This window comes from Echeneis naucrates, chromosome 20 (assembly GCF_900963305.1).
Source record: "Echeneis naucrates chromosome 20, fEcheNa1.1, whole genome shotgun sequence".
Taxonomy (NCBI): Eukaryota; Metazoa; Chordata; class Actinopteri; order Carangiformes; family Echeneidae; genus Echeneis; species Echeneis naucrates.
In genome coordinates, this window is record NC_042530.1 from 2,333,344 (window position 1) to 2,360,036 (window position 26,693).

Below are 26,693 nucleotides of genomic sequence, written 5' to 3' on the forward strand. Positions count from 1 at the left end.
TTACCATGACTCCCCCATGATTAATACTTATTTGCACAATTAAAATAAAGTACTAGCATGCTAGTTATAGGTCCCTTTGGTCCCTTTACCCAACAGCCCCTGAACTACGAGAGAAAGAAGACCTACACTCTCCACATCGAGGGGATGAACACGCATATGGATCCACGCTTTTCCTATATCGGCTCTTTTAAAGACACAGCCACCCTGAAAATATCGGTGGGGGATGTGGATGAAGCTCCGGTCTTTTCTATGGATTATTATATCATGGATGTGTATGAGAATGCACCGAGCGGGACGGAGGTGGGCGCCGTGACGGCTCGGGATCCTGACAGCAGGAACAGCCCTGTCAGGTGAGACACTAACTGACAAACCATACATACATATATACAGTGAAGCTGTAGGTACGCCATCTTATCGGCTGTGCATCATCGGACAGAGCTGATGATGTACAGTTTTTTGTTTTTGTTCTTTTTGTTGTGCTCAAATATCAGTGCAGAGAGGATTATGAGACTTATTTTAAAGCTCAGCTGTGACTGGCAGCCAATGTTACTTTTTCTTTTTTAATTTTTTTTTTTAAGCATGGCCGCCTTTGCCAGATTAATTTTGAGAGTTTTTGTTTTTTTATTACTGTAGATGATAAAACATATGTCTGCCATGCAATGATTGACAGTAAGTCAATATTTAGACTTAAATTTGATTTGCATATTTATTTGTATGTTTTCTTCAGTTTATTGATTTATTTTATTTTTTTTTGGCACTCAGTTTACTAGTCAGAGCTCCAAAAAAAAAAAAAAAGGTGTTTTGACTGCACCCAATGAGTTTTAAGTAAACTAATAAGATTATTTCTGCCTCCAAGAAATGTACTAGAGCTGCAATTTGCATGTGAAGTCTCTGCCTCATTTAATCATAGCTTTTATAGATACAGCATTTACACACTGGTTTTCATATTAATAATCGGTGTCTGTCAGTATGCACATTTTTATTAATACATGGAACATTTTCAACATGTGAAGGCCGGATATTCAGTTGCTTTTATAAACCTGCTGTGGCTGTAGGCCAGAATGAAGGGCGCAGGCGGGCTTTCTGGGCCATTGTATTTGTGTGGTTCAGGGTTGAGGTGGCACACTGATGAGATATCTATTAAGGAGTTTGTTTTGGTTTTGTGGCTGGAAGGATAAAGCCAAAGTGGCTGGTTCCTTAATACTTGCGAACAGGAAGAAGAAGAAAAAGATGGGGGTGGACAGTGTCTCAAGGCACCGCGTGACATTTTTAAAATTGTCTGTCAAATTGAGGATATTTCAGGTGGCTATTAACTCCATACCAAGTTAGATAGACTGAAAGATGAAGTGCAGCACATTTAATCGGCTCGTCCTTCTTCATAATACTGCAGATGCGTTTAATGTTTCATATCGCCTCCAAACATCAGTAATATGCATAATGAGTCTTTCTCATTTTTTTTGGCATCACCACATAGTTGTGTTTTGCCTGTGCACCTGTGAAATAACCCGAGGCAATACAACTGCTCACTGCATTTGTATGCACTCTAAAAACGTACCTGCTGAAAAGAAGGGGAAAAATAGATTGATGTTAGCCTTAGGCAGTGGACTAATCTTCAGTTTTTTCTCTGCACAGGTACTTACGTTTCATGATATTATGAACCAGCAACTAGACACTGCTTGCATTAATCTGAATTCCTTCTGTTGTCTTAGTGTAAATGATGGAGTAGCTGTGAAAAGGCGACCCCTCATGAGATGAGGTATGGCGGATATGTCAATAAGAAGCAATCTTCTGTTGCGATTATGTACAGGCTGCAGAGTCCTGGAGTTTCCTACACAGCGTCAAGCACACAGTCTTCAGGCTTCTACTATTGCCATGTGTTGGATAGGTGAACGCTGCGGTTCTCCGATGAATAATGCAAAATCTGAAGTGTTGGATGACAAGGGGGTAAAGATGATTCTGCGATACATGCCAGAATAGTAAGACTTTTGCAAGGATTTGTTGTAAACAAGAGGGCGATCTCCATATGAAAGAGAAGAGCTCTCCTGGTGGGACGCCGCCTTGTTGTCCGTTCCTGTTGTACATCACTTCCAATGTTCACCTACGCGTCAGAAGATGGCAGTGGGAAGCATTTCAGTGACATCCACTTGAACCTGGGAAAGAAGGGGAAAAAAAAAAAAAAAAAACCTAAACAACTGTGCCGCTGCTCCCCGTTTTGGCACCAGACTGCAGAATGCAGCAGAGATCAGTATTTGGCTCCCTTTGATCATTAAGTCTGCCTGAGCATGCATTGAAATAAATATGTTATTGAAGTGACATTTCAAATGTTGGCATGAAATTGACATCTAAATAGCCAAGTGAGGTCTTGATGGCTCATTACCTCGGGTTGCTCTCATATGTGATCATCAGGAACAGTTAGGAAAACTACTTGGCCTGTGGTTGTGTAGATTCAAATCAGTTCTGTCTTCGTCTTTTGCTGGCTTTTATTTTTATTTATTTATTTATTTAATTATTTTTGAACTGTAAAGAGAATAATACATAAAATATTGCTAGTTTTAACATATTTCAATACTTAATAAACGCGCAATCTAGCTTTAAAAGGTAGATTGAGGATCTAAATGAAATGCTAAATGCTCCCCTGTGGACGAAATGAATCCTAATGATGTTGAAATGTGGCACTTCTCATGTAGAACTAACAGTAAATTCAAAAGAAATCAGTTTGGCTAAATGAATGGCTCTCATTTTGAGATACCTGCCTGGCACACTCACTTCATGCCCACTGAAAAAGTCACACTTCCATGCTGCACAGATGTAAACACGCACATGTGTCAGATCAGCTTTTTGTAATTATCGTGCGTTTTCAGAATAGACTGTCTCACACCTGCCTCCTGACAGAAGGTTACATCAGGCTGTCTGCTGCTTTGATGTGTGCTGCTGCACGATGCATTGCTCAGATTTCAAAGTGCTTTATGTGGATGTTTACATCATTTTAATTCCGCCCTTTGGCTAATGAGAGTTGAATCAAGTAAAAAAAAAAAGAAAAAAAAGTAGAGGTCAGTACGATAAAGTCAGTTTGAGGACTTAACAGGCAATAATCCTACCCGGCCTGCAGTCATCTTTTAACTTTGCCTCTCTGGTATGAAGGACAATAAATTCAGCTTGTTGTACTGTTGTGTGTGTGTGTGTGTGTGTGTGTGTGTGTGTTGTAGCGTGAGTATTGCAGCCACTGCCATCCAAATAATGGTCCTGCTTATGTTCATTGAAAAAAGAAAAGAGAGAAAAACACTCCGCAATGATGCCGTTTTAGTTTGGCTTTCTGGGAACGCGGGGAAAGGGAGTTATTACTGTACATCAGCAGCTCCACTCATTTTGAAGAACAGAAAAATATTTTCCTTTATCAAGGTGTTCTCGAAAATAGCCTGGGCATGCTGTGACATCTTGTTCTTTGGCTAGTAATCTGCAGGACTACAAAATTAAGCAGAAACAAACAACAAACGCACACAATTCATCCTCAATAGCAACAATAAACTGTATTGAAGTGTTTCTCAATGGAGACATACAATCATAAATTCTCCTTTGAGACAAAGTGAACACTTAGTACCTAAACTCTCCTTTCTGCAGCCCAAAGGGCTTCACGCTCTTATGAGCCTGGAGCGTTTAATAAATCATGACAACATTTCTACTGAGGGTGCTGCATGCACTTGTAAGCTATCCATGCTTAAAATATTTGTTCATTATATCAAATAAATGCAGTCCTGGCATTAACACCCGCATACTGTTTCCATCTCTCATGTCAATTGAAAATCGTCGAGGGGCCATATTGCTCATGAGAATGAATGCTGGATTAAAGGAGTAAATAGGTCATTAAGAGATAAATTAAGGAATATGCAGTCAATGCTCATTTCGTGCTTGAGCTCATGAGAGGAAGCAACTGAGCACCATTTCTGCTTTGTATTCTGCAGACTGCTTTGCTTCTGGTTTGATAATGGCGTCGCTGGAAAGTCATTACGGCAGTGTAAACATCGCCGGCAGAGCGCTACCTTTTGTCATTATTAAATATTGTGGATAATTTGCACTTGACTTAGAAATATGTATTTTCAGAACATTCAGTCAAGACCTAAAGTCCATTTAAAAGCAGTTTGTGTTCAATTCAATTCGTGAGCTTTGGAGCTGGCATGAGACTGAAAAATAACGGAAGGGCGAGAACACAACGTCTGCCTTCTGCCCTTCACTCATTTCACAGCCTGTTTCTTGGTCAGCAAAGTTTTTTGATGAATAATGGAAGATTGTTTTGTGGTCTGGCTTGCTGGAACCAAATGTCGATGAACCAAACTCAACATATGTGTTTCTTTTATGCCTCAGTGGAGTTTCTGAAGTAAAGCCAGAGCCGAGAAGACATTAAGTGGTTCTCCTTTTGTTCTCAGGCATTTAACAGAGGCTGGTTTGGCTTTACAGACTCAACTAAAAGGTCATTTAATTTGTAAAGAGCTAGAATACTCTCTGTCCTCTGAGGCTCTGAATGGAGTTGTAATTTTGGAAAAAGAAAAAAAAAAGGTTTTATCACATCAAGTACAACTAATAAGAAAGAGACTGCATTACAAACTTTGGGCAGCGAGTTTGAAAGAGTTTGGTGGCATCGGGGGAAATGTTAGACCGAGTATTTCTGAGGAGAATTCTCCGCATATTTCGGTCTGTTGAACTCAATATTGCTGGAATGGCCCTTTAATTCTGATCAATACTTACTATGCTGGCAGAAGCCATAAGGCACCTTGAAAGCTATGAGGCTCTCGATCTAAGATTCAAGACTGATGGAGCTGGTAATCAAATGTATGACTCTGCAGTTTCAGCATGTCCCATGTATGTCAGTGAAACTTTTCTTTTCCAGCTGCCAAATATATCTCTTCAATATCAAAATGACTTTTCCATGGCACCTGTTAAACGCAAAGGTTACATATTTCTAGTGAAAGAAGTTTCCAGAAGAGTTCTTTCCCACCACGAGGCCAGAAGTATCTCTGTGGGGGTTTTTTGTGATTTGCTGGTCAAAACACGCGTGGGAAAAGTCTAAATTTCATTTATTCACCACAACTTTTTACCTGAAAGTTTAAATATCATTTGACCTTTAAATCAACAGATTAATTCTTACTGCGGGTCACTGGGTAACTCCCAATCGTCGCTCTCGTTCCTCATCTTTTATTTATCCAGCACTGGGGTTTTTGGAAAATTCATCTGATGTGGATGCAAGCCGAATGATATTCTCTCCTCACTCCTCCTTAGGTACTTTATGGACAGCAAAGAAGAAGGAGAGAGGTACTTCAGAATAGAAGAGAGCAGCGGAGTTGTACGGACGACGCAGCCTTTGGACAGGGAAGACATACCTTGGCATAACATCACTGTGATGGCCTCGGAGGTTGGTAGGTATCCAGGTTTACTTTCCCTGAGCCTAATGTTCACATGTGGGCGAGCGAATGCGAACAGCCTGTCTGTGCCTGTGCTGAGTGTTTGTGAGGGAACGCCGGGCATGCATGTTCCCCAGCTCTGAATTCGCTGCCACATTGACACAGCAGTTTTTCAAAGTCTTGAGTACAAACAGACTCTCATTTTAATTTCATCTTGGAAACTTCAAGCAAGTCTGTTCTAGTTCTGTCTCCGTGCTAAAGTGCCTTTTTTTTTTTTTCATCAATTTTTCAGAGGCTTCAGAGGCAGAATGATCTGCAGCCAAACCGTTTACACATACTGTCCCATTCTCATCGCCCACCGTCATATACACATGGCATATTTCTGCCATGTTTGACATGTAAAACTCTCCAATACAGTTGCCAGAAAAAGGTAAAATATAAAACAACAACAAAAGGTTGATGTTCCAGCTTGGAGATCTTTTCTTTTATTATTATTCTTTTCCTACAAGATAACAAGACACCCGGAGGGGATCATATACTGAGAGAGCGGCCCAGGTTCAAATTCATGGAGTGTAAAACTGGAGTCAAAATCAATATCAACCCAAAAAAAAAAAAAAAAAGCTTCCACAAAAAGGAACGACTATATGACTCTGCAGTGCGCCCTCTCCTTTTACGCACAGAATGAAATCTGCAGCTCATTTTTGCAGGCAGATATTCAATTCAAACATACTGCACTTGGACACCGAAATGTAAATGGAGACACTTCGACTGCAGCAGCACACAAAGACCTCCGAAGCTGCAATCGATGGCTGTCACCTGCAGCCCCTTGCAGATCTGTCCAGCTCTTTGCCACAACTTTATCCTTGACCACTGTAGCGAACTTGACTCTATAAAAACCAGTGAAACGCAGGTTTGTCGTTGATTCTTCTATTTAATTTCGTCGCAGCAAATGGGCTGAATTTCATCACGCTTATCAGCCACTCGGATCGCCTTAAAATGGAATCCCTCTTACACACACACAAACTTCTACAGGGCTGCCTCTTAGGTATAAAGTCACACATACTTGCACACCGATGATACAATTGGAGCCTGCTATCTTGCCCAAGGACATTTAGAAATGAGATTCAAACTGCTGACCTTCAGGTCTTAAGTGGACCACCTGCTCTACCTGATGTAGAGTAAAAAGCCTGATTTGTTCGAGCAGTGAGGTGAAAATATCCTCCAGAAAAAGTAATTGGTCCATGTTTGATAATTATTCATAATTGACAATGTCCGTTTTCACCCCCCCTCACTGGTAGCTTGCGTGTCTATGCAATTAGATCATTTAATTGCACAATTACCAGAAATATCGCGGTGATAAAGTATATTTAAACACAGCTCAATATCAGGTGAGTTCACTGAGAAGTGAACAGTTAAAGTCGAGAGAAAGCAGGGATAAAAGAGTTAATTTGCATATTGATTGGAATGTATTCAAATGGGTTAGGGTGTATTTTCCTTATAATTAACTACAAAATCAAATTAGTCCCAATTGTTTAAATGTCCTCTCCTACATTGGAAATTAATTAAATCAATGCAGGCCCAGCTAACTTCAAGAATTGCTATCAGGTAACTTGGGTAATTTGTAATCACAATTAGGCAAATCTCTCGCCAACCGGCGGAGGTGCCGCATGCTAATGCTTCTTTATCTGTTCACCTCTACTTAGTATTCAAGGATACAGTTAGATGCCAAGTCACTATCAAAAAGCAGAATTTTTTTACTCTTTGAAAGCGCAAGGACAAACAGTGTTGCAGACAAAAAGCCGCCAGTGCAGTTAACTGCAAAGGGTGCTGCAGAGACTTCCCTCTGCGGCCTGATGGCCACCAGGAGCTGCGAGACACACTAAAGCCACGGTCAACAAATTAGTGAATGAAAATGCCGTTGAATCCTACTGGTGGTTTTTGGCTCACCTTCGTACTTTACACCTGAGAGGAGAAAGTGCTTTCTTATCGAACAGTATATGCAATGTCAGTAAATAAAAAGTTGGAAACATTAATTTAATACAACGGTCACAGCTTTTTGCTATTCAAGGAAGGTCTTGCTGAGTGAGCAGGCTATTTTTCAGCTCTGCTCTGCAACATGCTCATACTGAAAAGCATACCCACACCTGGGAGCTACCCAGTGAAGCTAGTCTCACACCACAAGGTGAAAGGCATCTGCCTGCATAAGGGAGGAAAACTCCTGTGTGCTCCAGACGTCAGACAATATGAAATCTCTTTTTAGTGTAGCTAAAGATAAGTGTTCAATCGGGCATCTTCTTACTGGAAGAGACAGAAAAAATAAAAGGCATCTGTTTTATATGCGTCATGATTTGCTCACGCAGGACGGTGCATAAATGCATCACAACCACACACACACCAAATGGGACAGCACAATAAAGCACAAAGATGATCAGATGTGCTTCAATACAAAACATTGCTTCTGCAACATTGCATCCCTCTGTGCCTTTGTACGGGCACAGCCGAAGAATAAGGCCATAAAAAGAAAAGCCCGACAAGAAGAGCACAGTGCGTCCCAGTTTGAAATTACAGCGTTGATGCTCCACTTTATTAAGGCTTACGTTTTGACTTTCATCTCCTTTGTCACATGTTCCCTCTCTCCACTTCAGACAACCCCAGCCTCCTCAGTCATGTTCCTGTTACCGTCCAGGTCCTGGACGTGAACGACAACCCGCCAGAAATAGCTGCAGACGGGGAGGTCATCGTGTGTGAGAGTTCAAGGCCGGGGCAGGTGAGCGTCGAGGATTCACACAGAAAAATCTGCCTTTGCTTCTGTTCCCCTCTTCCTTCCTTCCCCCTGACTCACACATTCAAGTGATTTTACACCCCCTCCCAAAAAAAAACAAACAAACAAAAAAAAAAAAACAGTGTCAAGAGCTGTGATTTAGTCATTTCCTTGAGTACAAGCATTCTCCAGCGAACCATTGTTTTCAGTTTTAGTTAGTCACTTGGAGCCGAGCAGTTAGAGACTGCAGAGGCAATCGAGGGAGCTGCTTAATCATCCCTCATTGAAAATGAGTATCTCAGCAGCAAACCATGACAACTCTAAATCGAAGCCCATTCCAATTTGCTCTCAGTAGTCTTTGATTCATTCAAATTAAGAAGGTTTTTGAGATATGGAGCAGTCAGCAGCTTGGAAATGGCTGAAAGGCGAGTTCGAAGAAGGATGGTGTTAGAAAGACTAGGAAGACGCAACTAAATACATTTTTAATAGTTTCAAGCTTGTGGAGGAAAAGTTAGAATTAAAGTTTACATTAAATCTGAGTAATGGTTGCACAGAAGCTTCAGGATTCTTGGCCCTGGGAATTAAGTGGGAAAAATTCTAAAGTGTTAAATGAGATGGTGGAACACAACCATTAAGAAGAGAGAGGAGCTGCTCATTAACGTTTCAGAATGTGTTTGCATCTTAATTCTCACACTGCACTGAAATTTGCAGAGAAAAGCCTGAAAGGAGATGTAAAAGTACATTGTGAGGTTTTTTTCTTGGTTCTTAAAACCCAAAAATATATCTGTTTGTGGATATCAACACAACAAATAAAATATGGGATTATAAAAAAGTATGATCTCACCTAACTCGCATTTTAATACATTTGAGTTTGGCAGCTGCCAAAAAATTGGAAATCAAGATTTGTGACTGACATCGATGCTGAGATGTGTCTCTGCCGGAAGATAATAAAATGAGCTGATGTTTGGATCTGAAGGGTCAAGATGCGATAAGCGCGAGAGGAGAATTATTGTCAGCGCTACAACAACAACATTGAACCGCTCAATGATTTGAAAGTGTCAAATTCCAGATGCTGTCATGTCCCAAAAGATATGATATCGTATTTTAACACCACCGATAGTCAGACCTCCGACCGACAAGATCAAAGATTTCTCAAATAACTCAACCGCTATAGTTGCTGAGCCGTGCGCCAAGACACATCAGTCCGTACGCGCTGAAGCAGATATTACATGACTTTGACAGACAATGACTTTGCACCTATTCAGAAACCAACTAAGAAGTCATATGTCCTCAGTTTTGGTACTGGGTTGCAAGACAATAGCCAAATTGTATCCCGTCCACTGTTTTATTCAAGTAGTTTCCATTCATACAGATGGAAAAAAGGCAAACAATCTAACTTTGGAGCCATTAAAGAATAAGAAAAATCAGCCAAAAGCCAAAGCCAGTACCACTTCATCAACCATGACAACCAAAAGCACAAACAAGCCCGCCTTAAAACTGAAATGTAAAAAACAAAGGCTCCTGCAAGAGCAGAAGAAAAACACCTCAGATCACACATCGAAGATAAGTAGTCCCCGCGGTGACAGGACTATCAGATTGTTTTTCTCTCAACGCCAGCTCTCCCTGCTCTTACTGTGCCTTTTACCAATTAAGGTTAACAAGCTGACATAAGTGCCAGAGAGGTTACCCTGTGAGAACCCCTGTCATTGTAAGATGCCAACCAAGCCAGCCACCCCCACACAGCACAAGCCAAATGGTCTGAAATCCGAGCGTTGCAACCAGCCACTTCGCTTCAGGCTGCATAAACACAGGTAGAGGAGAAAATCTTACAAGGGCATTTGGCTGCAGGTCAGAGGAAGCGTGACTCTGTCCAATTATGATCAAACAAATCATGGGACATGCATTAGATGCTAAATCAGCCACTTGTCCTGCATGCAGCTGGAGCAAAAAAGAGATTCTGACTTGTGCGGCAGCTAATTAAATGTTGCATTTGTTGCCTCTGGATAGTAATTTACGCTCTGTCTTCTGGACAAAAGGTGATCCAGACTGTCACAGCAGTGGATAAGGATGACTTTGCCAATGGACAGCGGTTTTACTTTGCTTTGCCGAGCCAGCTACCAGTTAATCCCAACTTCACCCTGAAGGACAATGAAGGTAATTAAAGTGATCAATATGTTTGTTTGCATTTCTTATGAGTTTTTCACCCTGCCTCCAGGGCAGGGCTCCATCCTCATCGCTCACGTTCCAGGAGCCAATAAGCCTGTCGGAGTCACAAAGGTGTGGTGTGTTTGGATGGATCACCAACGTTGGCTCTCTATCTCTATCACTCTGTCTCGGCTGTTATTTTACGCCAACGCTGGGCTGACGGTAGGCGTTACGGTCTCAGGTACCAGATTCTGGGTTGGTCTAGAGTCACAGGGTTTTTATAATCTCTCCGCCAGGAGATCTCACAGTTCCACGATGAATCTCTGGGCCAGAGAGAAAACAGACAGGGAGGGGAGCACAAGCGAGGTAGAAAAATACATAAATAAAAAAAATCGATGTGATAGTAACAGATAAGTCTGGCTCTCGGTCCGGTCTCTTTCCACCTTTTGCCTGCTTCAACTACATTAAGGTGCAGAGGGAAGTTTTACTGCATTCATTTTAGAGGCAGACAGAGAAGTCTCAGTGCCTCCACTCCTGAGGGAAAGATGAATCAAAGAAGGAAAGGTTCGACTGCCTCCTGAGGGACAACCAATTTTCATTTTTTGAAAGTGCAAATTCGGTATAAATAATTTATTGGGGATCATTTTGCTTCAATTTTGCACCTATTAAGCCATTAGACTGCTTGTGAATTTAGCCGTTGGTGGTGATTTGGAAGTATGATGTGTGTGTTTGTTCCAAAGCTAGTGTTACGCCCCGCCCTGGGGGCGGCTTTGCAGAGTGCACAACACTCCACCAGTGACCCAAAATCAGCTTAGAAGCCACTTCTGAAATGACCCAGTCCATAATTTATTCAACAAGAAGTCTAAATCAAGATTACAGAAAACACAATCAAATCAGTAGCCAGGCAAAACAACTCGAGGCTGAGAGGCTGAGAGTGAGCGGCCCTCTTGTCGGAAGGCTCTGCCTGTTCTGAAGCAGGAATCACATCTTTTTAGGCCTTCCTACTCGGACCAAGAGGATCTGGTTGATCATCAGGAGAAGTCCAGGATTAGCAACTAGGACACAAGACAAGGGAGAAAAAGCAAAGGCAACAGAAACACATGGGTCCATAAGAATAGAAGACGTACTTTACGTTCAATCACCATATTGAAAGATTTATGAAACCTGGCACTGTCGTGACGCTATTTTCATCCCATCTAATTGAGGACTGGTATTTGGGCATCTGTTTCTAAGTGTGAAAAACACTTGTTAAATATTTCTTATCTTTGTCACTTTCTTACTGCGGGCTAAAAGCGAGAAATACGCCGAGGTGTGCAGCTGCACTTACTGCATGCAAAACATCTCTTGCTGATTTGCCATATGCTGCATTTGGGAATCACAGTGTGGATTTGAAGGAAAGCTAATAAAGGCTAATACTGAAAAATCACTTGTCAACCAACAACAAGCTGGCCACAGCGAAGCAGTCATCATTTGCCGCTGTTGCTCCTCGCTGCTCTTCCTGTTCAGTCAGACGTCTTCCAGATAATGTGAGACATGTCGCGCAGTCGTGAACTGTAAAATTAAAAATGTGGCGGCTTCAGATACTTGTAAAGGCTGAGAAGCCAAATTTTGATCAACCGTTTCATCTATAATATGTGACCATATAATATGACCAAGTAAATTAGACACTGTGAGCCTTGCAGCAATTTTTAGGGGGGCGAAATAGCTCTTGTATCTGTCTAACTATAACCATGATTTGATCCCATCCAGGATGGAGGACGATTATATGTCACTATATGTCGTGGAAGGGGGAAAAAAATGATCTTAATCGTTGCTCATGCAGAACCTGAAAGAACAAGGGAAGTTTGATGTCAGTCGTAGAGTACAGAGCACAATCATGGCTTCTGTGATAACCTTAAAAGACAAGGAGCTGACACTAAACGAGGGAGACGGTGGGAACACGTTGCAGCTCCAGTAAAACTCTCGGGATTTATTTCCAACATTGGAAATTTAGTAACTGTGAAAACAGAATGGTGTAAGGCCAACGTAAGCAGGAAAGCGGAGCCTCTGAACTTTTTCTGTTGACCACGGAGCAGCTCTGGAGCTGCAGAATAACTAAGTCAAGAACACACTGAAGCAAGTGTTGTGGCAGACAGAGGTGGATCAAAAGAACAATCAGATGGGGATTCTCTTTATTCACAGCAGCCAGACTAACGACGTAGTCAGAGACGAATCCAACATTACAGACAGCCAACTGACAAAAATCATGATGTTACAGTATTGAACATCAAATTTGTCCTTTTTTTTTCTGGTAACATTACAATTCCACATCTTCATATCACTCCAAACGTCACTCTTCCTGAGAGCCTCCCCCCCGCAGCCCGACTTCTTCGCCTCAGTCACAGACAGACATGCATTTCGTTGGTGCTGCCGTGTATCAGAAGTTATTTGCTGTGTTCACAATATCGGAGTGAGAGAGGGAGTCACAGCGTGCCATACTGTTGACTCCTGTGTCTGATAATTAAAGTAAGCTCTTCACACTGGAAGCAGCTTCTCTCCTCACTGTTGTAGCAAACCAACAGTTGGTGGCTGCTCTGCGCCAGGGTCTGATACCTCCCTCTGTTGTTGTGTAACTGACGAAAATCCCTCTCAGTCACTCACACGACTAACTCTCTCTTGACCTCCTTTCCTCACCACTTAGAGTTTTCTCACAGTGGGTTCTCATGAAAGTTGGATTTATTTCCAGCTTTGTTTTGAGTTTTTATTTTTATTTTTTTTTGTGTGTATGCGTGTGTCTGTGTGTGTCTAAATGAAACAAAGGGATTGAAATTGAGAGAAAATATTTTAATGATTGCTTCCTTAGTTAAATAACTAGTGATAACTGCAAGTGATTCACTTCCTCGTTCATTTCAGATCATTTAACAACTTTGATTAGCTTCAGCTGATGGCTGTTTCCAAGACGCTATTTTCCATCTATTGCGACTGTATCAGATCTGTTAAATGCTATTATCTCATTACAATTGGTGCCATTCCTACAGAGACCTCTTGTGTAACAGCTCCATCACTGTTTAACAATACCAGATCAGTGCTGTCGTGGAGCATCTAAAACAGCTTCAGCCTCAGAATTCAGAACACAGGATCAAGTCAGGCTTCCTTAATCATGTTGTTGTCATGCATTTGTGTCGATGTAGTTAAAGTGCTGGGTGCGCTATAATAAATGCAGGTCAAACTCCCACCTCATATTAGGCACCATTAAAGTGGAAAAAACAAGGGATGCTTCTGCTCAGCTGCTCTGGGAAAGCACTTTGTGACAAACCTATTCTGCTAAAAGCCCGTTAAATGCGTTCAACTTGACTATGCCTGCTTTACAGTGACTGGAATTGAATGCCCCTTTGATCTCCTTATCTGTCATATCGTGATGGCATTTACTTCTAAAAAGGCAATTAAACTGAGGCTATGATCTCTAAATAACACACATACTTATATAGATCAATTGATTTCTAAAAGCGTTGTGTCCCAGCATGCACACAGAAGACCTTACAATATTACAGTTAATCAGCGGCATTGAGAAAAGTGTCGTCAAATCATTGATATGTGGGACGTTTAATTAGCTTTTATGCCATTCATGTCTCCCTCCCATCCCCAAACACCCATTTTCTGCTGAAACAGCATGATTTGCGCAAAAAGGGCAGAGCAGCATGATTTTGTCAAAACAGCTGAAAAACTTTTGGTATCCGTTAAAAGATATATTTGTGATTTAGAAATCCAAAGAATATGTTATTTAGAGCAATTTAGAAGAGAGGATCTGAGCCTCTCTTCTGATTGGCTGACTGCTTTCTGAATATATCACATTCCAGGGAAACCACCTAGAAAAAACAAAGAAGGTTGGAGTGATAACTTCTCTGTTTCACATCTTTAAGTTATCATAGTCTTTATGTCTCATTTTTAAGGCCGCGTGCTGTCACAGTATTAATAATGAACATAGACCCGTTTCATAATCCAAAAAAAAATAAAAATAAAAATAAGAATACAAGGACATCTAAGTCGAAACAATATGACACCTTCAAGAAAAATAAATAATATTCATTATTGTTCTTTTTTTTTTTATAAACAGTAAAAAAACAAATATTATTTTTGCAGAAACCTTGGATGTTTGCAGTAAGGCCTCAGCAGCCAAGTCACCAGCGGTGCCATATCGGAGTTATGAACCAATTTGTTCCCACATAAAAGAGGAACATAATAATAGTACTCTCTAAAGTCCCCTTTGATTGTTACTGAAGAGGCATACAGTACAAGCCAACACATAATTAAATCAAATACGCAGAACACCAACTCATGAAACAAAACATTCTGTGAATATATTAAAACCATATACACTTATAATTTTTTGTTTTTTTAACAGTCAGACTGAGTCAAATGAGTCTTCACTGAATTCAGGCACTTCACGTGAAAGATTGTTACGTTTGTCATTCTGCAGGAAGCATTCAAAATGATATTAATCCATGAGCAGCATCAAAGCATTAATCAATACCGTGATGTGCTCAGGTTTGTGTATTTTGTGCTGCTCTGCTTGGTACAGAAGGTTCGGTTTGGTATATGACATCTTTTGGTTCAACAAGCAATGTCAAGCAAACAATCCCGGCGTAATTATTCTAACAGAGTAATTAGACGCTGCATTTTGGCACGCGTGGACCAAACAGACTTTTCATAAGTGCAGTTGCCACCCAGAAAGCTTTGGCAGTATTTCGGTGGTGAGCTGTTGGCTTGCACGTGCTAAACCGGTCGGCCAGCGCTCTACCCAGAGTCTGATTCAGATGGTTAGCCAGAGCTTGTAAACCACACCACAGGATGCACTCTCTGGGAGCATTGTTGTTTCCCAGCGTGTGCAGGAGGGCATGTTTATTTGAAAATAGTCACTCGGATGTGCGACACAACAAGGCAAAGAGGTCTAGAGTGCTTTTAACATACCACCTTACTGCCTTGAACCCATTTAAACATAGAATGTACATAGCTTGTGCTGCTGTAGGTAAAATAACTCTGTAAGCCTTCAAACTGCAAATGTGCCGACTTCAATACCTGCAACACCTTTTTTTTTTTTTTCTCACCATAAGAAACACTGAGGTTTAACCAACCCCAGCGTTTCATGGCTCCAAGCTCAGAATGTGACCAGGGGTATGATGTAGCATAATGTGTTGTGCTCTAAGTGGCAAATGGAGAGAATCCCATCAGTGGCACCTACACACTCCCACTGAAGTTCACAAGGAAACCGGCCAGTAAATGTGTGTAGGCAAGTGTGAAGTCTGTGGAGATGTGCTTATGTCGCATTGTGTTGATTGTTGATTTATTTTGGGGTTTGTTTGTTTGCTTGTTTTGCATTGAATCTGTGGTCAGTGCTTTAAATAGCTCAGATTTGAACGTGGTTTTGCACAACTTGATCGCCCCGCAGCAAGATGGTTGCAGGTTTTTGTTGTTTGCATGATCTCCATGTGTCTGTTTGGGAACTACGGCTTCCTCTCACGTTCCCAAGACGTGCAGGTTAAGTTAACCAGGTACTTTAACACTGTTCCCCTCCCTCATACTCCTGAGTGCGACCCTAAGGATAAGGGAAAGAAATAACAGAAGGATTGGCTTCTTAATTGCTTCCAGCACTGTAAATCCCCGCACAGCATTACGAGAATGTGCCGATCTTAACCATGTTCAGGGTTTTGATTTAGACATTTTCATAACCATTAAATCTTGAAAACACACGAGAAACTTAAAACTGACCCTGTGGAGTTGAATTGAGTCGTAAAGGCCAACTGTTCCCACATCACTTCCACGCGTCTGCCAATAAAATTTTATTTTTTTTATGATGCTCTGAACTTTAACTTTGTATCTTGAGATGGAGCAACATGAAGGCATAAGTGATGCAAGATTTATGGAGACAATACCTTGCTCATCATGCTAATGCTTTTGGAAAGTGAAAAATTAGGCAGTTTGTCTGTTAGTGGTTCATAATCTGGTTTAATGAACCCGGAGCTCAGGGAGTTCCACAGGGCTGCGTAGAAACCTCCATATTAATCCCAGTGTGCATTTCCTGATTTGATAGAAAAGCAAACACCAGAAAAAAAAAAAGAGAGTGCTTTGCAAAATGACCACAGATCAATCATGAAATGCTCTGAAAAGCACTTCCTGCTGGTCACCTGGCTCACGCCACAGGCAGCAGCACATAGCGCGAGCTGTCACAACACAGTTAAACTCTGACTGCGCTGATGTGTGCTGTCGCTCATGTCATGCGGATGCTGAGCGGCTGCGGATGGCCCATTTCACTGCGGCATTAATCAACAAGCTCACAAGCTCTCCTCCGCCCACCTGCGACAGAGACGGTTTAATGTGAAATTAGCTTGGCGTAATTGATGTGCTCTTCCTTGTTGTGGTCTGTACAAGGACCCTGTGCCGTAGAGGTTTCAGTGCTTCAAAGTGGAAAGGCTGTGACGGTTAACACCAGCCTGAGCCCCCCCCCCGGCCCCCAGTCTGTCTTCGTCCTCTCTGCTCTCTCACAAACACACCTCCTCTTCTCCACCCCCACTCTTTCCCTCTCATCTTCATACTCCCCCATCTCTCCTCCTTGTTATTTGCATCTCAACCCCCGTCACCCCACCCCCAACCCCTCGGCCCCTCTCACCCATCTGCTTGCTGATACGGTAATACTGCCAGTCTGACTTAATAAAGCTTGAAGTACGTGTTGTCATTCCAACTGTCGATCATTATAATTATTCATAGATGGAGCAGAGATTGGAGTGGGAGGCAAGGTCTCAGAGCAGCAGAATGATAGTACAACATGGCAGAGGTGGTGGTTTTTTATTTTTATTTTTTTGTCACTGGGTGGGAAGGAAAAGGTTGCCATGTACGTGATTCAGCATTTTCTGAAACTTAAAATATCACGTAGATGTTTCATCTGCAAGCCTCTAATTAGTCAGTCAAGGGAGGCCCACATTTGTCCCCCAGGCACCTGAACTACCTGAGCTGTATAGCTTGAATGAATGTGGATGAATTGTTGTGCACTGTAGTTGTCGAAACATGATTGTTTAATCTCAGAATACAACTATTTCCCCAATAATTTTGCCTGTACTTTTCCAATAAAGCTATAAGAGCGTACATGCTGTTTAAGCCTCCAAGCAGACACGCCTTTAAGAGGAGGAACATTTCAAATGGATGGAAAATCATCTTCACCTGCACTGCTCATTGTATAAAAGCGTAGAATTGGGAGTCCGCCTGTCCTCGCACGTGTTTGACTCAGCAGCTGCTGCACATGATAATGCAGAGCTGGTTATCGAGATGCAGTTCAGCTCGTTGGAAAAGCAAATAGATATGAATCTGGAGTTAACATGTACAGTTGCAACAGCAGCTATTTGTTTTTCCATCTTCGCCCCAGCGTGCTGAGCACACACTTACTGCCACATGATGCATGGACAATTTAAAATCTGTACATCTATATTTTTGTTACTGTACAGTAATGCCCAGTGTTTATAAAAAAAAAAAAAAGAAAAAGAAGAATTTCAAAGTAGGAATTGGTGGCAGTATAATGAGGGCCAAAAATTAATAAGACTCCATCAATACCAGCTTCATTACAGATTCTGCTTAATGGTCTGGTTCTTTAATGATTTCTGATCCATTCTCTGTGACCTGATCTCCCCCCCACACACACATTTCTCTCGTTAACACACTCATCCATCTGCTCATCTAAGAATAATTAGACCGATATTGAACAGAATGAGGTGTAAACAAATATTTATTTATTGCATGGAACATTTCCTCCACAGTCTGAAGATACGTTAATATTAACACAAGCATGCGTGACGTAATGCGACAAATAAAACACGATTGTGCGATTTGTAATTCAGCGTTCGCCTACAGGCTGTGGCTGCTGCCCACTGAAACTTTTACTTGGTTCATACTGTGGCTCTGTGATTGACTGGGGACCGGTACAGGATGGACCCCCACCCTCACCCGATGTCAGCTAAGACCGGCACCAGTCCTTTCCATTCAATCCCAAATGGATAAACTTTATGGCCAATTCGTGAAAATATGATGGATTGGCTAGATTATTTAACAAGAGATCAGATCACAAATCAGTTTTAAGATTATGACCGCTTGCCTAATATTGTGCTGGTTGCCCTGATCCACTGAGGCTTGGAATCCAGTAGACCTCAGAAGATATTTGGCAGCAATGTGTCAGGAGTAGATCCTTTAAGTCCTATAAACTGCAAAGTGTGGCCCCTGTGGATTGGAGTCGTTTGTCCAGCACATTCCCATCTTGGGAATTTTGGAGCCTGGACCATTTTTCCTGTGCCATTTTGTCAAATTTCCCTGTTTCCCACGGTGCAGAGCTAATAAACATTTAAAGTTCCATATTAATTAAGAGTTAATGTCAATCCGTTCCATTAGTGGTGACTAAACCTCGCCTGAGAGGCTAGAAAGTCATTGATAGTCATAAGAAGCAACATATATTGCCTGCAGTGATCCCCATGGAGGTATCTGCAGGAAAGTACAAGTTTCAAGGACATACAGTATCAATGTGTGTTGGTACACAATGTAGTTATATATCTGAGCTGCAGTTTCTAAAGGCCGCTTATCGCTGGCATTTATCAAAAATCCTAAAGTCGTATTACACTGTCACTTATGGCGGGGACAAAGTCACAAAACAACCCGTGCAAGTGGCTGTTGAGCAAAACACCGACAGACAAAGAGACACGCCGCACCTGGACTGGACACAGTTTAGGACTTTTACCCTCGAGCTTATCCCCCAATTATTATTTTTTTCTTGTGCAGAAGGAAAGTTCAGCTTTATCTCGAGATCAAACTTTCAAACACTGACTTTGACATGAGAAGGGATAGGATGGGGGATGGGAGGGGGATTGGAAACACTTCAATGAATCTTTCGGCTCTTTTCTTTTCATCATTGGCCTCTGGCTCAAGCAAAGCTCTTTTCTCTGACAACAATGTGCAGTGGCGATGCATGACTGCTAACATACACAAGTTAACTTTCTATAGCTGCACAATCCACAATGTTTCCAAAAAAAAAAAAAAAAAAATGAGGCTGAAGGAAACTAGGCAGCTGCAGCTGGTTCGAACAGTATAGAAGACATCCACATATCCCATCATCAGAGTAAACGCGGAAAAGAAAGCTGAACGTTGTGAGCAGTCATATTTACATGTTTTTGACGAACATGAGCATTTACTAAGAGCGTACACCAGTCGGTGTTTAGCACACATTCAGCTTGCAGGTTAAAGCTCTTCTGGGACCGAGTACTGGCATCACAATTTAAACAATAAGTTTGTTTCATTTTATTTTTTTTTTTTTCCAGGAATCAGAGCTGTGATCCTTTTTTTTTTTTCTCCTCATCTCTGCTGAATCTTCCACTAACTCTCCAATGTTTGCCGTTTCCTTTTCAATAAAGCCAGCCACCCCTTTTCTCTTTTTTTTCCTGTTTATCTAATGACGTGGTTATTTCAGAGGCCATGGTGAACTGCTCTTTTGCAGCACATTAAAATAGTAAATGAATACCTTTGAAATTAATTAGCCTTGGCACACATGGAAGGAGCAGTTGAATCCAAAAGCTTAAGAAACTTTCATTGAAAAATAAATAAATAAATAAATAAATGTCAGACAAATTGTGTATTTATGGCTTGGATTTTTTTCTGTTCGTACCCTTAATCTAAACATCTTTCTGTTTAAATATGTAATTGCAGGCTTCAATGAAAGAGCAATGCAATTGAGACAAAACCATCAATTTGTCTTAATTTTCCCCTAACAATTTTGGCTCTTGGTTTTTTCATTACAGACAGCAGTGCCAGCATAATTGCTAGGCGGCGGCGCTTCAACCACTTGACCCAGGAACTGTATGAGCTGCCCATTGTGGTGTGGGACGGCGGGGAGCCGTCGCTGAGCGGCACCAGCACCTTGACCCTGAGGGTGTGCCCGTGCCAGCGCCACGGCAGGATCCGGATATGCCAAGGGGAGGCTTTCCTCTCCTCGGCGGGTCTCAGCACGGGGGCTCTGATCGCCATCCTACTGTGCATCGTCATCTTGCTCGGTGAGTTGGGACAGCTACTGTGGCGGACTGCGGCAGGGGTAGAGCCAACCCAGGGGCAAATATCCTGAGGGCTTGGACGGAGGAGATGGACCACAGAGGGGTAGGGAAGAACAGAAGGGTTTGAAAGGGCTTGACAAGGGCAGAGGAGTGAGAGAAGGATGAATAGACATGCAAGGACACAGGTTGAATTTAGAATGAGCGTAGAAAGAGTTGGAGATGGTAGCGGCGAAAAAGCAAGACACAGATATGAAGGACAAGGAGGCTGGAGGAGGAGTGAAGTGGTGAGGACAAAAACAGCAGAGGAGGAGGAGGAGGAGGGCGGCTCAGTGTGATTCAGTGAGAAGATGCATTCAAGTGAAAGTACACAGAGAATAACCCTACACTGGATGGAGAGGGCGTTTAGTGTGAGGATTCTTGTTGAAACAGGCAGCTTCGATTCAGGAAATCAGATTAAGACATAAATCACGTTCATTGACAATTTCACCTTCAATTCAGATCTGCACTGTTTGTATGTGTATATACAGTATATTTATATATTTATATATATAGTTCATCCCACCCCCCTCCCCTGCCTGGCATGCGCTTGACAATGCATATTGTGACTGGAAGAGCAGAGGACAAGCATGGAGGAACGCGGTGACAGCCAACACAGATAGCACTCCTGTTGATTTCATGTGTGACGGACGCATTCTGCAGCATGAATACAAAACAGCATCAGAAATACAGTGAGAATAAACAGGGCTACTTGTATGTTCCCAGTACTGTCGCAGCACACCGAAAGCATTGTGTGCTTGCCTTATTACTATGGCAACCGATCCTTCAAGTGACACCAAATGATTATTTACACGAGCGCTCGCAAATCTGATCTTGTCACTTTGAATTTGGGATGCAGTCAGTCAGCTTTACAGGTCAGATTAAGGAAAAATTAATTTGAATACCGTGCTGAAAGAGGAAAATGTGACAGAAATTCCATATCCACAATCTAATCATTAAATTTCCTGTCTCCTGTTGGGGCTGCAGGAGGGACTGCACACCGGCTCCTTCCTGTGCAAACCAAACCGCGGTAGAACATGATGAGACAAAAGTGTCTAATAACACGGCTCCTCTGTCGCCGCTCTGCCCTCCTTTCTCCAGCGATTGTCTGCGGACATTAGTGCGTGAAGGTTATGCATATTCATACTGGCTGTCTGCCTCCTCCATGCCAAAGTCTTTGGCTGAGGCGAACAAAAGGCCATCACCGCTGTTTGGAGCAAACGCTCGACTGATAGACACACGTGGAATCACTAATCGTGAGCACAAGACAGAGTCTAGTTGGGACGGACAGAGAGAGAGAGAGAGTGAGAGAGAGACTGAGCTCCACCACAAACGTCTTGGCGATGTAGTGGACTAAGTCGCATGCTGCAAAATCCCCAGTTTAAATTCTGCTGGGATGCTACAGTTCTGTTAAACCTCACTTCTTATTTACACCTGCTATGAATATTGCATCCAATCCACAGGACCTTGCATAAATAAGATTTCCCATTAGCTTCTATTCTCCGTATGCAAATTGCTCAGATGGGGCTCGCAGGCGCTTCAGGCTTCGGCTACGACCTGTAGTTTTATTGCTTGGCTTGGGAAGAGTGTGAACTCCCTCTAGGGACTGCATTTGCACCTTTCTGAAGCCACATTGTGATCTCAGCGATTCTGCATGCATGAACGGCCGGCCCTAATGTGTGTAAAGATCATATGCTATCAGGAAATAATGGCGGGTTATGGATTACTGTGAGAAATTTGTTGCATTGAAAAGTTCTGCGCATTAAAATTGGTACCATTACATCGGTGGAGTCATTCAGGAAAATGTGAGGTCTTTAAACGCCGGCTTATGTGCCCACTTTGAATTCTTGACCGTCTTCGCTTGTCGGGATGATTTGTTGTTTGTGTCTGACTTCTTTTCCGTCTGTCCAATTAATGCCTTTGGCCTCAAATAAGCTGTCCTAATTAGGCCTGCAGCTAAACCGGAAAGAAACTATCTCTGAACTGACTCGAGGATCAACTCAGATGGCTTTGTGACATCAATTTAAAACTAATTATGATATTAATGGCAAATATTGAAGTATTTCTTTGATAAAATATGACACTTGGGTTCATTTCAGGATTTTGTTTTCTGTGATAACCCTTAGCAAGGACGAGGGGCACCGATGTGAATCTGATTTGGGGAAGAATAATTTTGAAGGACATCTTTGTAGCCATTTCAGGCCTGACTCTCGGCGATGAATGACATTGTATAATTGAGATATTGATCATAGTGAGGAGGTGCTGTCCTGAGCTCATGTCCCAGAAAATCAAGATGATAACACAAGATGAAGAAAAACTTTTTGATGTTTTAACCCGCTGTAAAGTGTGTGTGTGTGTGGGGGGGGTTCAACACATTCTGTCAGAATTTACTACAATCTTCCATAACTGGGATGTGAATGTAGCATAAATTAGATTTTAGCTATTTCTACTGGAGAAAATGTGATGTTCCCTGGTGGTGTAAGCGGCGTATTGAGCATCAGTTAAACCCCAGCCAGCCTTGGTTTGGCTTATGCAATGACCTGAATGATCCACTGAAGAAGAAAGATAAAATAAAAGTGGATCTCGAGCTGTGCAGAGTGCAGGCTGGTGTGGAAATGCTGGTCGTGTCATTATTTTCAGGCTGTTTCCGTCTAAACCATCACGACATGTCAAACAGCTAAAAATCTGAGATAGACAGTCCAAGCTCCAAAATAAGCACGAGAAGGTGAATGTATTAAAAGAAGCTTGACTCCCGGTGAGCAACCCGGCTCACTCCGCACACGTTCACATTCTTGTATTGTGTAATTGGTTGCTTTAAACAGGCAGCGCGATAAGCACTGTCCCAGACAAATTGCATTTTTCACCCTCCCTAACTCCTCTCGGGCAGCTTCGGTGCACCAGGTGGAAGGAAGAGAATTTATTTGTTTGTTTGTTTGTTTAGTTTTTTGTTGTTTTTTTTTTTTACACAGATTAAACACATGCAGTTCAGGGGCTACTTCATTAAAAGCACAGAGATGGAACTGCACTGAAAAATGAAATATATGTAAAGAGATGAATCAGTGCATAATTACTTTTTTAAAAATGAATTTAAATTACATTTTTTGGTTTGTTTGTTTGAGTTTCTTCTCAAAACCTATAATGGAAAAGTTACCCATTTTGCATTTTATATTTAAACTTGTACTGTCCCATTCCAGCTCAGTCAGGACTGAATGGGTCATCAGTTAATGAGCCGTAATGAAACAGACAGACACAGATAAACAGCTGTGCATCAGTCCAGACGGGGATTTACCTTCAGGAAGTTATTAGTTTGGGCTCAGATAATGATTGCTGGCTAATAAATGTTAGTATTACATATACATTTGGATTATCAGCTAAATGAATGAAGCAGCCTTTACAGCCTTGGACTCACGATGAGCTGACCACAAACAGATTGGACTCCCTGGTGAGTTAATTTATTCACAATTATTTCCATTAAAAAAGGACGATTCCCTGAACTGAAGTCGGCTCAGATTGAGATTCAGTCGCCCACCGCTGCTGCTCTTTGAGCAGGATTATTCTCACTTGAGCTGGAGAAGTAAAAACTCTGGTGTTTGACTTAACAACCCCCTTTTAGTCCAGTCTGACATTAAGGGTAAAGTCTTGTCTTTGAAACTACTGAAAAGTCAGTTTTCTGCAGCGTGGTATTCATATCAAAAAGGATGGCTCGAGTGGATACAGTAAATCAGCCCAATGTATCATTGCATCCTTGACTTTACAGAAACTGGAGCCTCCACCTCCTCTTCATCTAACACCTTCCCATCTTCCTGTCCAGCTCTCCGCTTGTGAGCTGCATCCCGGCCCATCTAACGCTTTAAAGTGTTGTTGTTGATAGAGAATATAACAGTTCGATACAAGATGTTAAACAGAAAAAAAAAAAAAAACTGTTGGTTCCTTTGATTCTTTATATTTCTCCTGCTGCTAATGTTGAGTGCACATTCCATTAAGAAGCAAAGCAACAGCCCTGCAGGAACACTGATCCGTCTCGCTCATCACTGCTGGTAGCGTAATGAACAACGTTTAGATGTTGGACTACTGTAAAAATTATCTTCCCCCCGCGCTGACGCCGTTTTACCAAACAGAACTTAGCGTGAATATCTGACAGGGGTCGTCAGCTCCCCCAGTGAGCCATCGCTGTCATTAGCTGCAGGAGGAAGTCCAGAACTACTGCGTGTCATCAAATATTATTTGGCTTTGTGGCTTCGTTGAAGATGCTCATCAGCACAGACAGCGTTCAAGATCACACTGCAGCTTCCGATGAAGCACAACTGCCTCGTTCTCTCCATAACGAGCCTCACCTACAATCACGACCTGATAGAGGCCGACATGGACACCAGCGTGCCGCCCTATGACTCCCTCCTGACCTACGCTTACGAGGGCCCATATGTTCTCTCCTTACTTGATCTATTGCCTTTTGGCTCGAATTGGCTTCACGGATGATTATAATATGTACGTTGTCACCCCCTCAACAGCTTGTATCCAAGGAATCATCACAGACTCAGCGCTAATGTTGGCTAATGCGATTATTGATTTACTAGTCTGCGACGCTTGGCCAGTTTTAGTGTCCTGATGGAATATCGGATAAATATGCACACAAAATTGAATGGTGTTGATTTGGTTTGCTGTTTACGAAACACGGCATGTTCGCCTGTCATGAGCTATGAATTAACGAACAACACAGACACACACAGCGATTGGTATTATCATAAAAGGAGCTGGCTGAGCATCGTAAGCGCATTCAGCTGTTCCACTCTGTGATGTTCTGCTAAGCGGTTTGTTAATTTAATCGTTGAAAAAAAAGCCATTTACTTTTGTTTGCAGCTACTAAATATTATTTTCCAGAATTACACTCAGAAAACGACTTCACACTAAATAAAACGTGGAGTATGTTATTGTTACATAATGTTTTGTTTTTCTTTACAGTGAAAACTGAAAACTGATGCTTCTTCTTCCTGTCTTGCAGCCATCGTGGTTCTCTTCGTCACACTGAGGCGGAGCAAGAAGGAGCCCCTCATCATTTCTGAAGAGGACATCAGAGAGAACGTGGTCACCTACGACGACGAGGGCGGAGGCGAAGAGGACACGGAGGCCTTTGACATCATCGCCCTTCGTAACCCCGCTGCCGCTGAGGAGCTCAAGTTCCGGCGGGACATCCGCCCCGAGGTGAGGCAACACTGCGGCCCAGCCCGCAACCGCCAGAGCCCGTCGGTGGAGCTGGACGAGGTGGACGTGCACGAGTTCATCAAGCAGAGATTGGTAGAGGCCGACATGGACACCAGCGTGCCGCCCTATGACTCCCTCCAGACCTACGCTTACGAGGGTCAGGGCTCACCCACAGGATCCATCAGTCCTTTAGACTCCCCCGGCGCGCATTCGGAGCAGGATTACAGCTTCCTGGAGGACTGGGGGCCCGAGCTACAGAAACTGGCAGAACTCTACGGAGAGGCAGAGTCAGATGTGACAACCTAGTCTGTGATTTCACTCCTGTTCAAACCAAATCTGTTTGAAACCTGTTTTTCAGATTTTCAGTGAACACTGTAAACAAACACAGATGTTTTCAAACTGGTCTGGTGGTTTTCAACTTCTATCGTGAACTTAAAAAAAACACTACTGTTTTGTTTTTTTTTATTTTCCCCTTTTCCTTTTTTTCCAGTTTGTTGCTTTGGATCATGGATTGTTCATCTGGAGGTATGAAATCAACATTTTCAGACAGAGGAACGACGATATGGGGACAAAGGAAAATGATATTTTCCTTGGTGTATATTTTTTATTGCTCAATAAAGTCCTGAAATCCATATGAGTGGATATGTGGAAAAAAAAAAAAAAAGTACACTTGTGTTCTTCCTCCAAGAATGGATCTGCAGCACGACACGCAGTTTATCATGGTGGGAGGCATTACCAAAGGTGCTCACGATTCATCAAGGCGAGGATGATGCTGAGCCAGCCATATGCACAATCACGACACCTCCAGTCAACATTATGGTTTGTGTCATTTATGCCATTTTCTTCAGCTGGAAGAGAGAGATGGGTAAATGTTCTGGATGTAAATTGAGCAGAGCTGAGGAGTGACATCAAGCAGATAGTGTTATCACAAACGGCATTTTTAAATAACATCCTGCTCCGCAAATCATGAATGCGCTCGACTTTATCCCAAACCTACAACCTTTCTGTCAAAGCTTAAATCTGTCAACCCGTCGACATGCCTAACCTCACTGTCCTGGACTTTCCCCAGGATCTGCTTTTGGTGAATTTTACATTTTCTACAGGAGT

General features: G+C 42.3%; 1 protein-coding gene across 1 annotated transcript in view; it reads left to right on the forward strand.

Annotated features, from left to right (window-relative positions):
• The window catches only part of LOC115060763 (cadherin-18), a 54,403-nt gene extending 28,482 nt beyond the window's left edge, over positions 1-25,921 (forward strand). The window contains exons 6-11 of the mRNA XM_029528842.1: positions 97-350; positions 5,272-5,408; positions 8,039-8,160; positions 10,191-10,308; positions 20,103-20,354; positions 25,387-25,921. Of these exons, the coding sequence (XP_029384702.1) occupies positions 97-350; positions 5,272-5,408; positions 8,039-8,160; positions 10,191-10,308; positions 20,103-20,354; positions 25,387-25,892 (1,389 nt within the window). The 3' untranslated portion in view covers positions 25,893-25,921. The remainder of the gene's footprint in view (positions 1-96; positions 351-5,271; positions 5,409-8,038; positions 8,161-10,190; positions 10,309-20,102; positions 20,355-25,386) is intronic.
• The last annotated feature ends 772 nt before the right edge of the window (positions 25,922-26,693 follow it).